The sequence below is a fragment of the Brachyhypopomus gauderio genome, unplaced genomic scaffold, assembly GCF_052324685.1.
Source record: "Brachyhypopomus gauderio isolate BG-103 unplaced genomic scaffold, BGAUD_0.2 sc62, whole genome shotgun sequence".
NCBI classification, from domain to species: Eukaryota; Metazoa; Chordata; class Actinopteri; order Gymnotiformes; family Hypopomidae; genus Brachyhypopomus; species Brachyhypopomus gauderio.
In genome coordinates this window covers 976,358-995,276 of record NW_027506883.1, presented here as the reverse complement: position 1 = coordinate 995,276, position 18,919 = coordinate 976,358, and the positions used below count along the sequence as shown (strand labels likewise).

Here is an 18,919-nt window from a genome sequence, read left to right as displayed (position 1 = left end):
TCTGTCTCTGTCTGTCTCTGTCTCTGTCTGTCTCTGTCTCTGTCTCTGTCTCTGTCTCTGTCTGTCTCTGTCTGTCTCTGTCTCTGTCTCTGTCTCTGTCTCTGTCTGTCTCTGTCTCTGTCTGTCTCTGTCTCTGTCTCTGTCTGTCTCTGTCTCTGTCTCTGTCTCTGTCTGTCTCTGTCTCTGTCTCTGTCTGTCTCTGTCTCTGTCTCTGTCTCTGTCTCTGTCTCTGTCTCTGTCTCCCTCTCTCGTTCTGCTCACACTTCGTCACTTTAAACATCTCACAATGCAGCAGTGGTTTTTCCTCCCTTGCTCTCTCCTTCAGACCCCCCCCCCCCCCCCCCACACACACACACACACGCACGCACACACACACACACACACACACACACACACACACACACACACACACACACACACACACACACACACACACACTCATCCAACCGCTTTGGCCCAATACTGAAATATCACCATAGGGAATTCCTGTGTGTCCCCTTTCACTCTTTTTTCTGTTGCATTTCTTCTGCTTCCTAGTCCTCTCTCGTCCTCTCTCTGTCTCTCCCTCCCTCCCTCTCCCCTCCCCTCTTCCCTCCCTCCCTCTCTCTCTCTCTCTCTCTCATTCTTGATAGAAACACACACACACACACACAAAAGTGTCTTCCCTTACGCTTTATCTTTCTCTTTATCTCTCTACTCCTTATAGATATTTCCCAAAATAAGTGACGCAGAGAAAATATGATGAAGGAGTGGAAAAATTGAGGTTTCATTCTTTTTTTCTTTACACACACAGAGACAGAGAGAAAGAGAGAGTGAGTGAGAGAGAGATGGACAGATGGAGAGAGATGGGGAGGGAGGGAGGGAGGGAGGGAGAAGGAGAAGCTTTGAGTCATTTTAAGCAGAGGTGAGGCTGGGCAAATTAGTATTCAGTAAAAGACAGAATAAGAGACAGCAGAGGGTGGTGAAAGAGGAATGGAAAGAGAGAGAGTGAGAGGGAAGGAGAGATGGAGAAAGGGAAGGAGAGAGGGAGCGAGGGAGGGAGAGATGGAGAGAGAAATGTGCGAGTGTGGGAAAAGGATCAGATGGGAGATGAAGTGAAAACTTGGACAGGGACTAAAGAGGAGTGGGAACGTAAGAGTTAACGCCAGATATACACACGACGACGGCCAGACGCACCAGTGGAGTGCTAATCTCCCCCGTCCTGCGGAGGTACCCTGCACATCTCATATATATAGCAGACCGGCTCCCTCACTCTTCATATATGTGCCTAGATTTTACACTGCAGATAAACATGATGGGTGGAATGATGTCTAACAATATACCTATAGTCTATTTAACGCTGTACCTTCAGCACAGAAAATACACTACAAAGTGCTGTAGCACCCCCCCCCCCCCACACACACACACACATACACACAACACACACATATTTATGTGCACTGCAGTGAACACCGTTTCACAAATCCTGCCACACAAATCAACTGACTGTGTTGCCACAACCTTTTTAATTCAGTGAGCTGGACGTGATTCACTGGGCTAGACGTGACTTAGTGATGCTACAGCAGAAGGTCAGAGTGGAGGAGGTGTGGTGAGTTCTGGTGATGCTAAGAGCAGCAAGACGTAGCCCAGCGCTGGAGCTGAGACAGGCTGGACCAGCTCCTGTTTCAAATGCACTAATCAATACGTAGTGAACTAGCGCTGTTTCTGGAGTGTGGATGCTTGTTTTCTCAAGACCCTTTTAAATATTCTGTTGTTCTCCACTACAGGATAATTCAGGTGATTCAGAATACAGTCTCAGTCATTATTAGTATTAGTCAATATTTTCTATATGAACTACATCCACAAGTGTTTAATCTGTCTTTGTTATATTTGCTTCTTGATGAAGGCATGCAGGATATGATTACATGGACGTAATTTTGATTTCAAAAGTGGGGGGGACATGGATTCGTCGCTATTTAAATATTTGGTTTTAACCGTAAAAACTGGGGGGGACCAAAACCGGCTTTTGAAAAAGTGGGGGGGACATGTCCCCCCTGTCCCCCCCCAAAATTACGTCTGTGTATGATTATTACTCTCTTCCTCTTTGGATAACTCTCTCTCTCTCTCTCCCACACATACACACACACACACACACACACACACACACACACACACACACACATGTTTTTATTCAGTTAAGGAGTGCTATTGCCTCCAGGCATTAGGGGACGGAGACGCATCTTGAGGATGCTAAGTGTCCTGGAGTGGTGAAGACTATGAACCACATCTTCCTCCTCTCTCCCTCTACATCTCTCCTCATCCCTCTCTCTCAGATGGGCTTGAGCTACCACTCACTTAGCTCTGGCTAAGGTCAGTGTTGGACCGCCCAAAGGGAAACACAATCTTCTCCCTGTAATCTCTCCTTGTCTCTTCACGTACTCAAGCACCAGGGAGTTGCGATTCAGCGCACAGCCACAAGGGGGCTGCAGAGAGGCTGGACGTGAGCTTTACTACTGCTGGTGTGCTATGTGTTCAGCTGGAGTGTGACATCAAGGGGGAGGGGCAAGGGGGAGGGGCCAGACAGGAGTAGGCAGAGGGGAAGAAAAAGGGTGGACTGAGCAGGTGGGAGTGGACATTGTCAGAGTGTAGGGGGCAGAATGGAAGGGGGGAGGTAGGACTCCGCAGACGAGAGGGGTACGTCAGGGGTAAGAGGGGAAAGAGTCGGGGGGAGGGGCCAGAGGGGAGTGGACATCGTATGGGGGAGGGGGCACTAAACTGTGGTACTGCTCCCCTTTAAGAGTGCATTTGTATATGTCTCTCTCTCTCTCTCTCTCTCTCTCTCTCTCTCTCTCTCTCAGGACTTTTGCAAAAGTAGAATGTTGGCTGACATCTGGTGGACAAGCTAGGAATCGCAAGACTTCAGTCAGTGCCTGATCGTGTCTAAAAAAGGGAATGTGTTGGTATTGTTTAGCACGTAATGTTCTCATAGAAATCATTTTGTATGCAGTTTGGCAGTGGGTGCCGATGGTACTACATGCACTGGAGTGCTTATATGTAATAAAAGTGTGTGTGTGTGTGTGTGTGTGTGTGTGTGTGTGTGTGTGTGTCATGACTGTAGTTTTGTGCTGTGGAAGAGAGGAGCAGGAGGAGAAGGAGAAGAAGAATAATAAATGGGGTGACTGCAACTCACAGGGTTTCCTCTGAGCGTGCAGTAACAGCTACTAGGGGATATGGGAACTCTGGGAGATACAGTATGTGTGTGCACAATGAGTCATAGTGGGTGGGGGTGTGTGGACTGTTCTGAGCTGGGTCTGGCTGCAATCCAGTCCGCCCTGTCTCTGGTTCCAGTGGGCCTCCCGCAAGGAAGCTTCACCTTCACCCCGGCTACACCCCCCCCCCCTCACGGCGGAAACTTCGACCACGAGCCGATGACCTCAGCCACAGCTCCTCCATACACTCATCTGTGTATTCTGCTGGTACTGATACCTGCAGTCCCCTATACGTTTAGGGTTAAAACCAAACCTTCAGCAAATCTGTGGTCTACAAAGACAAATAAGCAAACCTGTGTCCATCCTGATTGGGTGGAGTGGGTGGGGGGTTCAGAGATGACCCAGAAGCCCCTGCTGCTGTAGTGCAATGTGGAGTCTGACCAATGGCAGCAGACAACACTGCTTCCAGCTGCGCAGTGGGCTGTGTGGACAGGATTTGTGACAGGGTGTCGCACATGAACAAAGGCTGGGTATGTTCCAGGTCACTGTACAGGAAAGAGAAAAATAAAAAAGAGGAAACAGAATCTACCTGGAACACTAATAGGCCTTGCGAGGACGGACAAAGCAGGCAGACTCAAACCGTGCCATCGTGGCATAGTTAACCTGCCATCTTAGCTTTAACTGCTTGGCTCCCATTTTTGCCCCCCCAAAAGAAAACTTCACACGAGCTTAGACATATCAGATCATATCCAACACTGTATGTCTGTGCATTACTTAAGTCGAGTACTGTTAATAAAAGAGCTGTTAACATCTTTGGGTGCATTCATGTGTTCTGCACCAGAACTGGAACTAGCTGTGGAAAACAGTATGAGCAATGGAACAAAATGAGGTTGACCAAAAGCCTTCAGAGGTTCTCTTGGGCTGGTAGTGTTGGGTTTAAGCTCTGGTTTTGGAGTTGATTTGAAAAAGTGTTCACCATGAGCACAGACTGACCGTTCGAGTTCTTCCTCTTTGTCCTGCAGAACGCTGTTGGTTTCTGTGTCTGTATCTAATCAACCTCAGCCCTCTCTTTTATCTCTCTCTCCATTCTCTCCTCCTGCCTCTCTCGCTCTCTGCCCTTACAAGGAAATGCAGGCAGGGTTGATGTCATAGAATGAAGAATGTTTAAAGAATCCTGAGAGAGAGAGAGAGAGAGAGAGAGAGAGAGAGAGAGAGAGAGAGAGAGAGAGAAGAAGGGGAAGGAGGAGGTGTGTGTGTGTGTGTGTGTGTGTGTGTGTGTCTGAAGGGGGGTAAGAGTTTGGCATGTAATAGTCTTGACCTGAGTGTTAGTCCAACGAGAGGAGACTTGTTAGGAGGGATGGTGTCATTCCTTTGGGACTCAAACAGAGGGAGGGTCTAACAGCTACAGGAATTAGAGAGAGAGAGAGAGAGAGAGAGAGAGAGAGAGAGAGAGAAAGAGAGAAGAGGGGAGGTTTGTTTCACCAGGGCACAAAGACACCAACACTAAAAAGGGTCTTTCAGAGAGGTAAGCTGTACATTTATTTCAGTATCGGAGTGTATTCCTCTTCACTAAATTTGTTACGGTCGCTTTAAAATCGTCTGCTGGTGGTGTTTCGTGAAGTCGGAGCTTTTGGTGGATTGTTAAAAAGTGCTCTGGAAACGATTTTACCAGGTAAGCTAGTGATATTGGCGAGTATAAAACACACAAACAGACACACGGCCGGTTATGATCGTCAGTCAAACCCGGAGCGTTGAGGATCCAGCAGTGTGAGCGGGCTGGAAAACACGGAAGCTCGAACCGGAAGTGAGTGAACGTTGATGAGGGGGGAGAAGTTCATGCACATCTCCAGGTGGGCAGACCTTCAACAGACCACTAAATAAACACCAGACTAGATACCTGCCAGTCTGTGATCTGGTCCAGGAAGGGTGGCTGTCGGAGAAAGATCTGCTCTACAAATCGAAGGAGGCGATATTGAGTGTGAAGTTGACGTGATTGCTGCACGCTGAAGTCTGGCTGGATCACCTGCACTGATCCACAGAACCGAGCTGGAGTGAGTATCATCTGGTCTTGGCGTGAAGGCAGAGAGATGTTCACACCTGGACCTCCATCAGCCCAGCTGTCATGCACCACGACTAAAAGCACGTTGCGTCCCATCACGGGTGGAGCTGATGGCGTGTGTGTGTGTGTGTGTGTGTGTGTGTGTGTGTGTGTGTGTGTGTGTGTGTGTGTGTGTGTGTGTGTGTGTGTTACGGTGGTTATTATGGTAGTATGATTTATTATGAGTGGTAGAGAGGTGGGGTAACGTCTAGTCTCCAGACTTCTTCTCCCAGGGAAGTGAACTCAACTACCTGTCATCAAACTACAGCTGCTGGGCATTTATGTACAATATTCTGAGCTGGTCTCGCATTCCTGCTCCTGGTGTGGGCAGAAGGTCGAACCTTGTTTCTGATTAACCGCACATGTTCAGATAAGGATGAGGGTGTTCAGCTGGTGTTGGTCTTATTGCCAAGGCCGGCGTCTTTAGCTTCACTAGCCTTTTAAACATATTGAACCTGTGTTTTCTCCAGGATGGTGGTGTTAACTGCCTTCATCTCACTCGGATCCGTGGTGTGTGTGTTGTGGGATCAGGGCGATTACTGCACGTCTGTAACGTCCACGTTTCTGGCCTGTTTATTATAGCAGCGCTTTGTTTATTATAATGGGCGTTTATATTGGAGATCTGTGTACTAGTGTGTAAGATAACGTGGTCCAGGATGAATGGCCATTCAGGGCGTGTCGTGTTCATCTGGGTGACTTGTACCCGTCCTACATGCCACATTGTCAAATACACAACACGCTTCCGTGTAGTCTTTAAAATGATCATACACACCAGGAGACACATTAATCTCGATAAACCCGTGTTGCAATAATCAGGAACTAACTCTGCTCCATTAATGTGATGTAGACATGACTGGAATCATCTTCGATGAAAAAGGAAGTGTTTCTCATTTGCCATTGCTGCTAACAAAAGAATTTCAGTTTTTGCTTAAGACTTTTAAGAGTTTGTAATGGAAAACGTTTAATATTGCTATATAACTATTAGCTTTCTCTTTTTTCCTTATTTACACACGTGGTACCTTCAACTTGATGGCAAAGATGAACCAACTTGATACTGATCCCTTTAAGTTTGAGACGCGACTGTGTGGCAGCGAGATGGACATGAGTAATGGTTAATGAAGGTTTCTGGATAGGGTGATTTGGTGGAGTGTTGCCCCCATCCATTAATATAGCAACTGTGATTCCAGACATTTCCAAATTACACATGCATGTTTTTAGCTCTGCAACTGTCTGTATTGATTTGCTGTGTTAATACAGCATGACCTGAGAAGGACACGTTTTCCCCTTCTGGGGGAGGAGACATGACGCTATGAAAATTAATTTCCCAACTCCAGACATCGACTGCATCCGTTGGAAATAATTCTGCATGTACTAAACATATGTATATATGTATTAGCATACTGCAATATGAAAGAAATCAGCCTAAGCGCTCTGAACACCTGTGGTGATGCATTTTCCAATGCCTCTGTCACTTTTCCAGCACATCAAAGGTCCATGTCTGAGTTTTCTGGACCCATATGTGTTGTTGCTCCATGTTCTAAGACATGGCTTCAAAACATTTAATGGCTGGAATTAAGCCTTCAGGAGTTATCTCCTCTTCACCGCTGAGGTATTTATTCAGTGCGTAATCTCAACAGATCTAGACACAACACAAATACATGGAACCTGATTAGCAGTTGCCACAGTCTGATGTTAAAGGGCCATCTACCAGAATTCTGCTCCGCCTGCCCAAATTATAATCTCTATTGTCACACAATACAAGAAAGATTAATCCTAGATTTAAAATGGAGGCATGTTTGTTTCCAAAAAGCAGCATATGAGGGCAAGTGGCATGTATGGAAAAAATGAGACAAATTTTTGAGTTCACAGCTGTCCTGAAGGACTGATGAAACACAGACGAGTGTGTGGCTGTGGTCAAAAAGGCCTTTGCAATCTTTACACCGCAGCTGTTTCTGTCTTTACTGCGTATGCGTTCATACACGCGCCACACACACCAACCACTCACCCACCCTCACTAAAACACACAAATGAATTCTCTCCCAGGGCAGTAATGCGTTTTTTAAAATAAAGATTTGTTTAATGAATTGAAAATTTGCAGGTCATTGCAGGTACATATTGAGAGTGTATAAACTTTAATTTGTTTACGAGAAACGTAATTTTAGGACTACATTTGATGGTGAACTTAATCACTGTAATAATGCAGTGTCCTCAGGTCGTGAGACTAAAGACCAGGACGTGACACATCCAGCGATGACGTATGGAGAAGTTGTTTCAGTTAGTTGGGTGTAACACTAATACTCATAGTGCAACTTCCACTTTTTTTTTTTTTACTGCACTAGAGGAAGTTAAAGTGAACTGGGTGTTAAGCTGTGGTCATTCGTAATCTACTATGATAATACCACACAGTGATATCTGCTATAGTACCTCACAGTGACATCTGCTATAATACCACACAGTGATATCTGCTATAACGCCACACAGTGAATCAGTGTTTCACTGATACCGACTTGGCAAATCAAAGAATGGATGGAGTATATACACAATACAACACAGTATAAAATTACTATTACACTGATGTGCCAAAATGCCCAGGAACTAGTATTGTGCAGTAGTGCAGCCACTCCACGTGGTTTCACACGTGGAAGATGTCTGGGGGGGTTCTGGTCCATGCTGTTCAGATGGCCACCAGCAGCTCTGTTGTATTTGTAGGTGCAGGATCTTGGGTGCAAATGGACCTCCAAAATACTCCATAACTGCTCTCTTGGGCTCCTGTCAGGAAAATGAGAAGGCCACACCATTCATCAGAACTCTCCAGAATGATTCTTGAACCAATTCTGGACAACTTGGGCCGGGGCCATGGAGTGTTATCCTGCTGGAGTGTCCCATCATTGTGGGGGCTACATTGAGTCCATGAAGAGCTGCAAACAGTCACCGAGCAGTGAAATGTAGTGAGCAGTGGTCAGTGAAGTGTTTGTGTAGACCACTGGACCCAACCCCTGCCATGAGAACACACCCCATGCCGGTATGGAACCACCACTAGCATGCATAGTGTATTGTTTACAACTGGGGTCCATGGCTTCATGGAGTCTGTGCCACACATGACACTTACCATCAGCCAATTAGCATCAGCCAATTACCATCAGCCAATTACCATCAGCTGATTGACAGACGTTGCCAGTTGTTTAGGGTCTAGTTATCAACCTGATGAGCCCAGGTGAGGTTCTGTGTCTAGGTGCACACCGATGGGACCTCAGCTCTCTTATCCCATGGAGGCTAAAGAGTGCTGTACTGACCTGACCTGCGGTGTATGTGTGTGGGGCCTCCTGCTTTGATTGTGCGTGTGATTTCTTCCAGTCATGTCTGTCTGCACAGACAATTATATCTAGACGCTGCCAGTCACAATCATTAATCACGTGTGTGCAGCCACTACGCTGTAAAACCAAATGGAATCTTCTAGCCATCTGGCATCCACTATCGTACCTTGTTTGAGCTCTGATGATTCACGTCGCCTTGCCATAAGTACGCTCGCCAGCCTCTCACAAGATACTCTCACAGGGAGCATTACCAGGCCACACCCCTTACGGCCACACCCCTTAAGGCCACACCCCTTAAGGTGACACCACCACTTCAGAATCAATGTACATGTTTCTGTCCCACGAATTTTGGCAATTTTAAAATGAGTCTTTTTTAAATAACTCATGGATGAGTTTTCACTCATTCTTGCACACCTGTCTCTTGTTGGCTTGCAGAAATATCTTATCTAAGCATTCATCTTTGCATCACGCGAGTTGTCTTCAAAGTGAAGAAAAAGAAACAAAGCACTTGTTCATTCTGCGTGGCTGTTTGTGGCAGCATGTCCAGTCTGGGAACCACAGGTGGCAGAGAGCTGAGGATCTTTTCAGAATGTTTCTCCCTTTGCTTGTCCAAAGGTCCTTAAAAGGGGACTCTAGAGACACGGACACGAAGACGATTCCACCAATCAACACGCACATAAAACAGTTTGACGCTCTCTGATTACGGCTCATTTGGAATGAGAATCAGACTCGCTGTCTCTTTGTGTGTGTCTTGTTTAGGTGATATCAGCATTTCAGGAATACTTTTGTGAGACTGTTGCTCTGTTTGACTTGCCACAACATGAAAGGTGCTTACGAGCAAGTGTTGGTTGTGTTGGAGCTCACTAGCCTGGAGAGCCCTAAAAGAGAACAGATCCCTTCAAGTTCCCTTATTTTAATGGGTATTGGGGGGAAGTAAGTGAGTCGGGTCTTGTTCTAAATCACTTTACAATAAATAGGTACACTGTTCACTGTAGAGCATTGAATAAAGTATTTAGATATGGTTTTTAGCGTCAGCAAAGTTAATATTTGGCTTATTCTCCTCCCCAACAGTAAAATGTCTTTTTTTAATTTATTTATTTTTTTTACTTTTTAGTGACTCATTGTAACTAAATGTCTCTTCTAGTGCGTGTTTCTGCCTTTTGTGCTTATGACTATATATTTATGTGCAGATTATATTCCAATTTCTCTGCTGATTCCACACTTTCAGTTTGTTTTTCTATTTTTCTCAGGTTGCCCTTTAATTTGTTGAATCCTTCTCTAATCTGTGATCATTCAACATTAAATGACTTTGTTAGCAACAGTGGCATGTTTTGAGAGGAAGTGTTAACCATAATTCTCACCACTGTTCAGTAATATCTACATGGCTTCAATATTGGTTTTTTAAACAACACTAATAGTTTGACCACCCCTGCCCCTCTGTGTGTTCTCTCCCTCCACAGAACAAGATGGAGGACTCCAATGGCACAAAACCCTTCATGGTTTCTTCCTCTATGTCTTTTCAAGTCAATACTCCGTCCTTCTACAACCAGCCTAAGAAGTTTGCATCTGTAGCGCCACCACGTCCCAAAGGGCCGTCTTATCCTGCGGCCTTCTCCTCATCCACCGCAAGCACGGGTGTGATTGGTCGAGTTGGGGAGATGCCACCACCGCCTTCAACCATAAGTGATGGTAAGAATTTAAAAACTGTCTCACCAATCTAAGCATGTAATGGTGAGGGTGATCTCAAGCATGGCATGGAAGTTTTATTGGGTCATTTGGTATGGCTTGTTCAGAAATTGCCAATTCACTTTGGATATGAATCTTGCTGTGATTTACGACGAGTGTACGAGTGTGGAAACACAGCCGCCCTCTTCCATGTTTGCAGAGAGCTGATGTACGAAGCTGCCTGAGCTTTCATATTGACTGTTGCTGTCAGAATTAACTGGGGTTGGTGTGCTGAAAATGGATACTGCTTTCTACGAGAAGGCTTGTCTGGTCATGAGAAGGTTCATTCGAGGATCTTTTCTCTTCCTTTGATGGGTGTGGTCAAAGAAACGTGCAACCAGAGTTTTGTCAGAATTTAAAAATGCATGAAAATATAAGCATGCATACAACAAATGCTTTCAGCATGAATGGTTGTGTGGTTCACTTTGCATTGCTGACCACATTTTTCATAGGAGGAAACGGACCTCATGCTGGACGTTTCACAAGCTCATGGAGTTTAGTTTTAACACCATGTGACTTTTCACTAAGTAATATAATCTAGGTTTAGAAATATTAATCTTTAGCAATGTTTAAGTGTCTGTGTATTCAAACAAACTGGTACTTTTCAGCTGTTCTGAGAAGTAACATGAATAAAGAAATACAGCTATGTTGGACACCTCTGGACAAGGGAGCCCTGCTAAATACTGTAAATGTATTCAGTGTGAAAACACTCAGTCAGGGTTCGATGTTCAGTAAACGTAATGCTGCTGATTGCGTTCATGTTGGCTTTACCGTACCTGTATATATACCTGTCACTGTAACTTTATTTGTGCTGTTAGACACCAAGGTGCCCCAGGCCATGTTGATTTTATTGTTTGTGTAGGTGCATCATCATTATTGTTTATGAAAAGTTTGTTTATTATATATATTATTCAGGTAAAATGTTCTGGTTGGGTTGGGCATGACTTTAAATCAGTCCCCTCCTTCCCTGACCAGACTTCCCGCCCCCTCCTCCTCCTCCTCCTCCACTGGATGATGCAGAGCTGCCAGCCCCGCCCCCTGAGTGCCAGCTCACGCCCCCTGCATTTGAGGCCCCTCCTCCTGCATTCCCTGCCCCGCCCCCAGTTGCGGATGACTTGTCCCTCCCAGCGCCTCCTGAAGACGTGAGCTTCGCACCCATAAACCCCAGCGCTGCTCCACCTCCTCCTCCTCCCCCCCCCTCCTCCTGCACCTCCTCTCCCCCTACCTGGCACAGGTGTCACCTCTAAGGTAAGAGCATGGAGACTTTGAGATGTGGTGATACTGGTGTTATGATGCTACTGCTGTTGACATTTGCTCATTTCTCCAAGAGTTGCTGTTTGTGCCGTATGTCTCTCTGTCTTTAACCTGTGGCATTTTCAGATATTTTGGACAGTTGCAGGATTGATGACATTCTGTTTTGTCGCAGCAGTGCTACACATTTGGGTTTAAAGTGGGGGAGGAATATTTAATGACATTACAGACTACAATGAACGTCTGTTCTAATTCGAGGGTATTTGTCGGGCAGGTGAACCTGGGGCGTTTATAGATAATCACTTTAGAGAACCAAATGTTAATGGACCAGAATTTTGGTTTGCTGAATCTCACAAGACCTCTAAGAGTTGTACTGCTGTTGTGTTTCAGCATCAGACTTGTGGAAATGTTCAAACAAATCACCAAAGCAATGGGTAGTTTCACCAAACATCTGATGAGCTAGACGACCTGGTAGACCTCAGAAGCCATAGCATTGCATTTACAACATTTAGCAGACATTCTTGCCCTGAGCCACTTCTAATAATGATGATGTGTGTGTTTGCTGGACACTGAACACACTACCTAGGTGGGCTCGTCCCTCTGATCCCCCTCCAACAGGTGATGAACACACATCATCACAGTAGATGACCAGCAATACCTTTTAATCTTCTAAGACAAACTTCAGCCACAACTCACAATATAAAACAACACATTACAAAATGCACAAATATAAGCCATGTTCACCACTGAACGAACACTTCACTGGTAAACCTTTAGAACCAAACGGATTACAGTTGCTAAAATGTTTGCAAAAAGGTTTGGGATGATTCATTCTGGGACAGAACCATATGGACCGGTGAGATTAGCGTGTGATGTCTGGAGAGGAGGGACTGAAGTGCTCATAATCTAAAACATGATGACATGGGCGTGTGTGGCTATCGGTGGGACAGGCTGTGGTTTATTCGTATACGGCGAGAATTTCTGGATTACAGAGAACGTACCCAGCATTCCTAGCTGCTGATGTCTGGAGCCTGACGACTTCGAGCATCGAATATAAACAATTTGCAGCCAAATTCTAAACATGACCATTCACAGGTGTGTGTTTGCCAGATTACTTAAGGTCACTTGTAAGGGGACAGGGGTGTATCAAGAGCTGTGTCATTGTGCACTGCTTTAATTTGAAATATGCCGTGTTGAAATGCATATCTAAAACAAACAAAAAAAATGTTATGGCGTAGTATAAATTGGTTTGTGTGAGTCTGCGTAACATTTGACCTTAAGTATCTTGTCTTCCTCCCCACGCATGAGATGAACATTTTAGCCGCCTCTGACGTGTCTACTGTGCCACGGGCCTGTGTGTATCCAGCATCTCACTTTGCTGTTATGCCCATATAAGCACTAGCTCTATTTCTGGCGGAGGCCTTGTGGTGTGTGTGGTCATGACGCAGTGCTCGAGGTGATATTGATGATACCACTTATGTTGAATACAATTGTTGGAATCGGCTACGTTGGAATTTTACGATTCTCCTTAAATAAGTCATTTTAATAAAGGAGTCTGTGATTATTAATTGTTTGGTGTGTTTTCTAAGGAAAAAGGGGTGGTAGATTGATGATAGTTTTTCTAAATAATTTCTTTTCGTTGGCTAAACATTTTTGTCCCATGATTTGTTAAGGTGGGGAAGTTGCTTTGAAACAATGACAAAAAAAGCAGGTTAGTGTCAGAACATCTATCCGTCTGCTCAGGGCTGGGTCTATTACCTTAGTCCACCTCCGTGTGAATATCGAACCTGTTTCACTCTTAAGGGATGATCGTAATGCTGAGCATCTGATTTGCTTTTCCAAATCCTCTACAATGTTCTGCTGCTAAAACAAATAATGATGCCTGTACGTGTGTAGGAGCAGAAGAATGTGTGTCCTTCATTCATGGTGTTTGCTCAGCGTGTGTGTGTTGGCGGTTCCTTCACTCCACTCGTCTTCCAAGCTCATATAGGTGAGCAGGAGGAGGGTGTGTTTCACTGGGGAAAAGGGCCCTGCAGCGGGTTGAGGGTGTGGTTGGGCAAACAGACTATAATCTGTATTCTCCTTAAGCCCTGTGGCACCAGTGACATGTAACTGGTGTAAGTGAGCTTAGACTCAATGACTTAATTGGAGTAAATTCTGCGTTGTACTAGCAGGATTGAAGTAAAGGCACTTGAAGGTTTAAAGATGAACAAAAAACTCTAAATCTGGATTAAACAAGTTGAATACATTTGAATGATGGATTAATTGAAGCACTTGTACTTGGAATATCCTTTACTTTGCCCCACTGAGCAGCTCGCATAGTTCTTTATTCAGATGAACACCACTGCATTTGGGTCGGTTTCTCTCATACACCTGTTTGTTTGTCTTCTGTCCTTCTTGTCTGTGTAGAAACCACTGGATAAGCAGACCAGCTTTGACCGACAGCTGGGCTCTCTAACTGATATGTTATCAGAAATGGAAACCAGAAAACCTTTTACCCCAAAGGTACAACCATACATGTGACCCTTGACCTCTTCTCCATTTAATTTCAATGTTTTAATATTTCACTAATTTGTTATATTTCAGTATATGATGTTAGGTTGTGTTTTAAATGTCTTTGCTCAGATGCCCAGCCAGCCGTCATATGCGCCCGCCCCAAAGGCGGCCGGTCCGCCCCCCACCGCCCCCAAGCCTGCCCTCTCCTTCCTGCCCCCACCAGAGCTCCAGGACCGGCCCCCTCCTGCCCCCTGGGCTGAAGAGCTGCGTGCCCGCACCACGCTCCGACAGCCCGGGCCGAGTCCAGCCTCCGCTCCCTCCCCGGCACAGCCCGTGGCTAAGAGCTTTGCTGCTGCTCCGAAGACCACCTTCACTCCCAGTCAGCCCAGTTCAAATGTTGGCCCCAAACCAGCAAGCTCTGCAAGCTTTGCAAATACAAGAGCAGCTAACCAGGTCCCCAAAGCTGCTACCCAGAGCTCTTTCGCTCCGCCTCCTGCCGGGCCCCCGGCCCCGCCCTCGGCCCCTCCCTCGGCCCCGCCTCCTCCAGCAAGCGTCCCTACTCCAGCTTTCAGTCACTCCAAAGCTCTGCCTTCATTCAGCCAGGAGAAAGTGGCTCCGCCTCCTTCAACATCCTCGTACCCCAGGCCCATGACATCACCAGGCTCCTCCTACAATAGATCGGTGGGAGTCCCGCCTCCAGCCAACCCGCCTCCAGCCAAGGTGGGCCAACTGTGTTATACAGCAGCTGCATGAAGAACACAGATTTCTGTGATGGTGGGAGAGTTTTATTTATTTTCTCATCCCCCCCCTTGTTCTTTTCTGTGGTGTGTGCAGGCGTCCACGCCAGCAGGTCCTGCCACGGGGGCGCCCCCTGCTGGTGCCCCGCTCTCCATGAGGGAGGTGGAGGAACTGGAGAGGATGACGAAGGACTTCATTAAAGACATGGACAAACGTGCCCCACTTAGTTCTGTCCCCACAGGTGCTCACGTTCTGCCCAACACACCATACACGCGTTTCGCTTCTCGCGTCACTCCTCACACTTCTACAAAACACACTGTAGCTGAAGAAATTGTGTTTTCTTTATATAACATTTATATTTGTCTATAGATGTATCTATCCACACATAGACCTGTGCATCAAGGATAAGAAACAGGCGATGATTATTAGATGTCAGGGCTTATATCTAGACACTGAATTGGAAACGACCTCTTAATGGATATCCAGAATGTAATGTAACATCCTGTTCTATACATGTGCAGGCCATCTATAATGAGCCATCTTTGATTATGGATTTAATTGATTACTCTTTTTTTCCCGCACTGTGTGTGTGTGTGTGTGTGTGTGTGTGTGTGTGTGTGTAGAGGTATGTGGTAACTGCGGGGAGGCTCTGTCCAGGTCTCAGCCCGCAGTGAGGGCTATGGACAAACTCTTCCATTCTCACTGTTTCTGCTGCGTGAGTTGCCACCGTGCGCTGCAGGGCATGCAGTTCTACGACCGTGACGGCTCGCCGGAGTGTGAGGACTGCTACGTGGTGAGTGTGTGTGCTATGACGCCGGAGTGTGAGGACTGCTACGTGGTGAGCGCAGACACACACACGGTCGCTGCTCCTTCCTCTAGCGCTCACTCCATCACACACACACACACTCGTCTGAGGGCGTCTGCCCTTTAGGGGTGGAAAACAACAACTAATCAATTCATGGCCAATTCGCTCCTGCGTAAACCTAATGTGTCCACGGCTGTGAGCGGTGCAGAGACCCACGACTGATATTTCACATCACTTACCTCCTCCACTTCTGCCTGGCTGCTTTAATCCACTCTGCTGTTTCACTACAACATGCTGCAAGTTTTACAATGAAGGAGACAAATGTAGAAATCCTGTCGGTGCAAAATATCGGTGGTCTGAAATGGCAGTGGCTAAGATTCCTCTCCAGTGTGTTTATTTGTAGAAATGCTTCCTTGAACACTCCAGATGTCTGTGGAGAGACTCCAGCATCTCTGTGTTCTGTGTTCAGAACTCTCTGGCCATTTGTTCTCGGTGTGGCGAGCGGATCATGGATCGTGTGCTGAAGGCAGTGGGCCAGTGCTTTCACGCTCACTGTTTTCGCTGCAGTGTCTGTAACTGCACACTGGAGGGCGCCCCATTCATCACTGACGATGCCGAGAAGCCGTACTGCGTTCCCGATTACCACCGGTAAAGTCCTTTGGCCGACTCGCAGCCTAGATGATTTCACAAAGACTGACCAAGCAAGCACAGTTTTGTCATCTTTCTGAATGTGGACTGTTGCAAAAATATAAGGTGATGGTGAAGTCTTCCACACAGTACCAGACCTCTGCCCCTGTGACCTCTGCCCCTGTGACCTCTGCCCCTGTGCTGTGGATTGCAGGCGTTTTTCTCCTCTGTGTGTGAGCTGCAATGAGCCCATCATTCCTGACCCTGGGAGCGAAGAGACCGTTCGAGTTGTTGCCTTGGAGAAGAACTTCCACCTTAAGTGCTACCGATGTGAGGTAAACATCTGTCCCGTGATGCCTGGCGGACTGCAGGGTGTCCCTAACTTCACAAACCAAAACACCTCTTTTTTTAATGTGCTATTATTAATATATTTTGATGTCTTAATGCTGATGAAAATGTTTTAATTCTTTTCATTGTCTTTGTATTTATAGACTGGAGACATTGTGTAAAAATAAAACACTTATTGTTGAATGCTTCAGAAATATTCAAGTCTAAGAGGTTTTTGTTTTGAGAGAGAAAATTGTGTCCAGCCATCATTATTCACTCACTTCTCCCTGTGATGCCAGGACTGTGCCCGCCCTCTGTCTATCGAGGCAGACGCGGACGGCTGTTACCCATTGAACGGAAGAATTTTGTGCATGAAGTGCCACACACAGCGTGCCAAGCAAGCCATGCAGTGATTGGTGGAGACACTCGCCGCTTATGCTGAAACCAAATCTCGGACTGACTGCTTTGATTATGTACTCGCCACCCTTGGTTTGTGAGTGGTTTGATCCTCTTCCTCTTTCCTCCTCTCCTTCTTTAGGTCTCCTTCTCTTTATCAGCAAGCCCAGGGCTCCGTAGCTGTAGCGGCTTGGCTGCTGTTTAGCGCATGGCCTTTAGACACAAGCCCTCATCACACCATGCTTACATGTCAAAGGGCTTAATCAATTACTGACCACAAAAACACAAGCAGACCATCTGAGCATGTGATTGGTTGAATTTTGCATATGCTCCATATTTGAACATTATAGCCTGTAACGATTGAGAACATGCGAGTAAGGTAGATGGTGATAGGTTAGGGTGTGACGGGGAAAACGGACCTGTCTTTGACTTCATTTGCTCAGTGCAAAGGTCGTGTACTGTAACAGAATCCCAGCTCAACTTTATCATTGCATTCATCTTCCAGTGTGCCTTGTGTAGGCAGAACACCACCTCTCATACCTGAACATTAAACACTGATGCTGAGTTGAGTAGGTGTTGCCTTGAGAGTTAGTGTTGCAGAAATGGTGATTTGCTCACAGCCATTTTATGTATTTGCTGAACAAATGAATGAAGGTAAATTTGTTCTCCAGATATGTTGGGCAAAGCTTTCTGTTTATCGTGCATGCAAGCGTGCGATGTATATTGAACAAGACTGCATGAAAATGATCAAACTTTTTACAAATGCATGTACTGATAAAATATGACTCTTAAGAACAATATCCAGTAGGAGGAGGATGTATTGAAAATGTTGCTTTGATTTCCATGTACAGTCATTTAGTAAGTGTCTAAATATGAATCTGATGGTTTTCATTTGTTTATTCCATTGTATAATGTCTAATAATAAAGATATCATCAAACAGCCTACAAAACAAATGTATGACCACTGGTGAGTTGTACTCTGACGTATGTTTAAACATTTTAAAGTGTTTCAGAAGTTTGGTAGCCACTTTAGTCAAAATAGGCTTGTTTAAGGATAAGACCAGTTTTAAAACAGCATTAAGATAATGTTTATGTTTAGAATGTCTGCACAATAGCCTTAAAGGATTCAGGGGATAAAGTATTAGATGGTTGTTACCAAACACAGTGAGCTTTCTGATAGAAACACTTTTGATGCTTCTGCAGATATACATAAAATGTTAATGGCACTATTGCGTACAAATACTCCTGCCTTCGCCATGTTTCTCTATGTTTTTCTAGAACTGATGATCTTGAATGTTCCACACAGTATTGCACTGTAGACGTCATCACAGAAGCCTGTTCTGGAGGGCTTTGGGGGTTTTGTTTTTGTTTGTTTCTCTTTTTAAACCAAAGTTAAATTGCTGAGCAGTCTCTCATTGTTTAATTCCTCTCAACCTATCATATATATATATATATATATATATCCTTTATTAACATTTTCCTCACATTTATAGTTCACTTATAGTTTCAATCCTTCACATTCTTAATGGTAGTTCAGTAGAGCTGTTTCTCATACTTCACATAATCACCTGATCAAATATGTTATACAATTTACTTTTTGTGATTGCATGTTTACGCAGTTGTGAGTTAATGCCTTTACCATGCCAGTGTCAACACAGTACTGCTGTTTACAGTATGTGACTTCCATTTTAATACCACTGTTTTATTTAGTTACCTAAATGTATACATCAGCCTGTTCATTCCTGTCTAATATGTGAATGTGTGTATGTTTACGGTCTGAGGTCTGCCTTTTTTGCCAATCAAGCACTCATTTGTACTATAGTATAAAATAAAGACAATTCATCTGCTCAGTTTCTCCGATGTTTCATTGGATGATTAGAAATAAGTGAATCAGGGTGAATTTACAGTAATCTTCTGTTTAATCCGTTAAAAAATAATAAACTTCCATATATTC

The 18,919-nt window shown here is 45.3% G+C and overlaps 1 protein-coding gene across 1 annotated transcript; it reads left to right on the top strand.

The window, feature by feature from the left end:
• The first annotated feature begins 4,726 nt into the window (after window positions 1-4,726).
• zyx (zyxin) lies at window positions 4,727-18,815 on the top strand. Its single transcript, XM_076988436.1, is given in 11 exon segments — window positions 4,727-4,860; window positions 10,061-10,289; window positions 11,301-11,515; window positions 11,517-11,573; window positions 13,986-14,081; window positions 14,202-14,792; window positions 14,907-15,051; window positions 15,434-15,603; window positions 16,085-16,263; window positions 16,457-16,577; window positions 16,869-18,815. Coding segments are annotated over 10 exon segments (1,911 nt in total). The 5' UTR covers window positions 4,727-4,860; window positions 10,061-10,066; the 3' UTR covers window positions 16,983-18,815.
• Window positions 18,816-18,919: the final 104 nt, after the last annotated feature.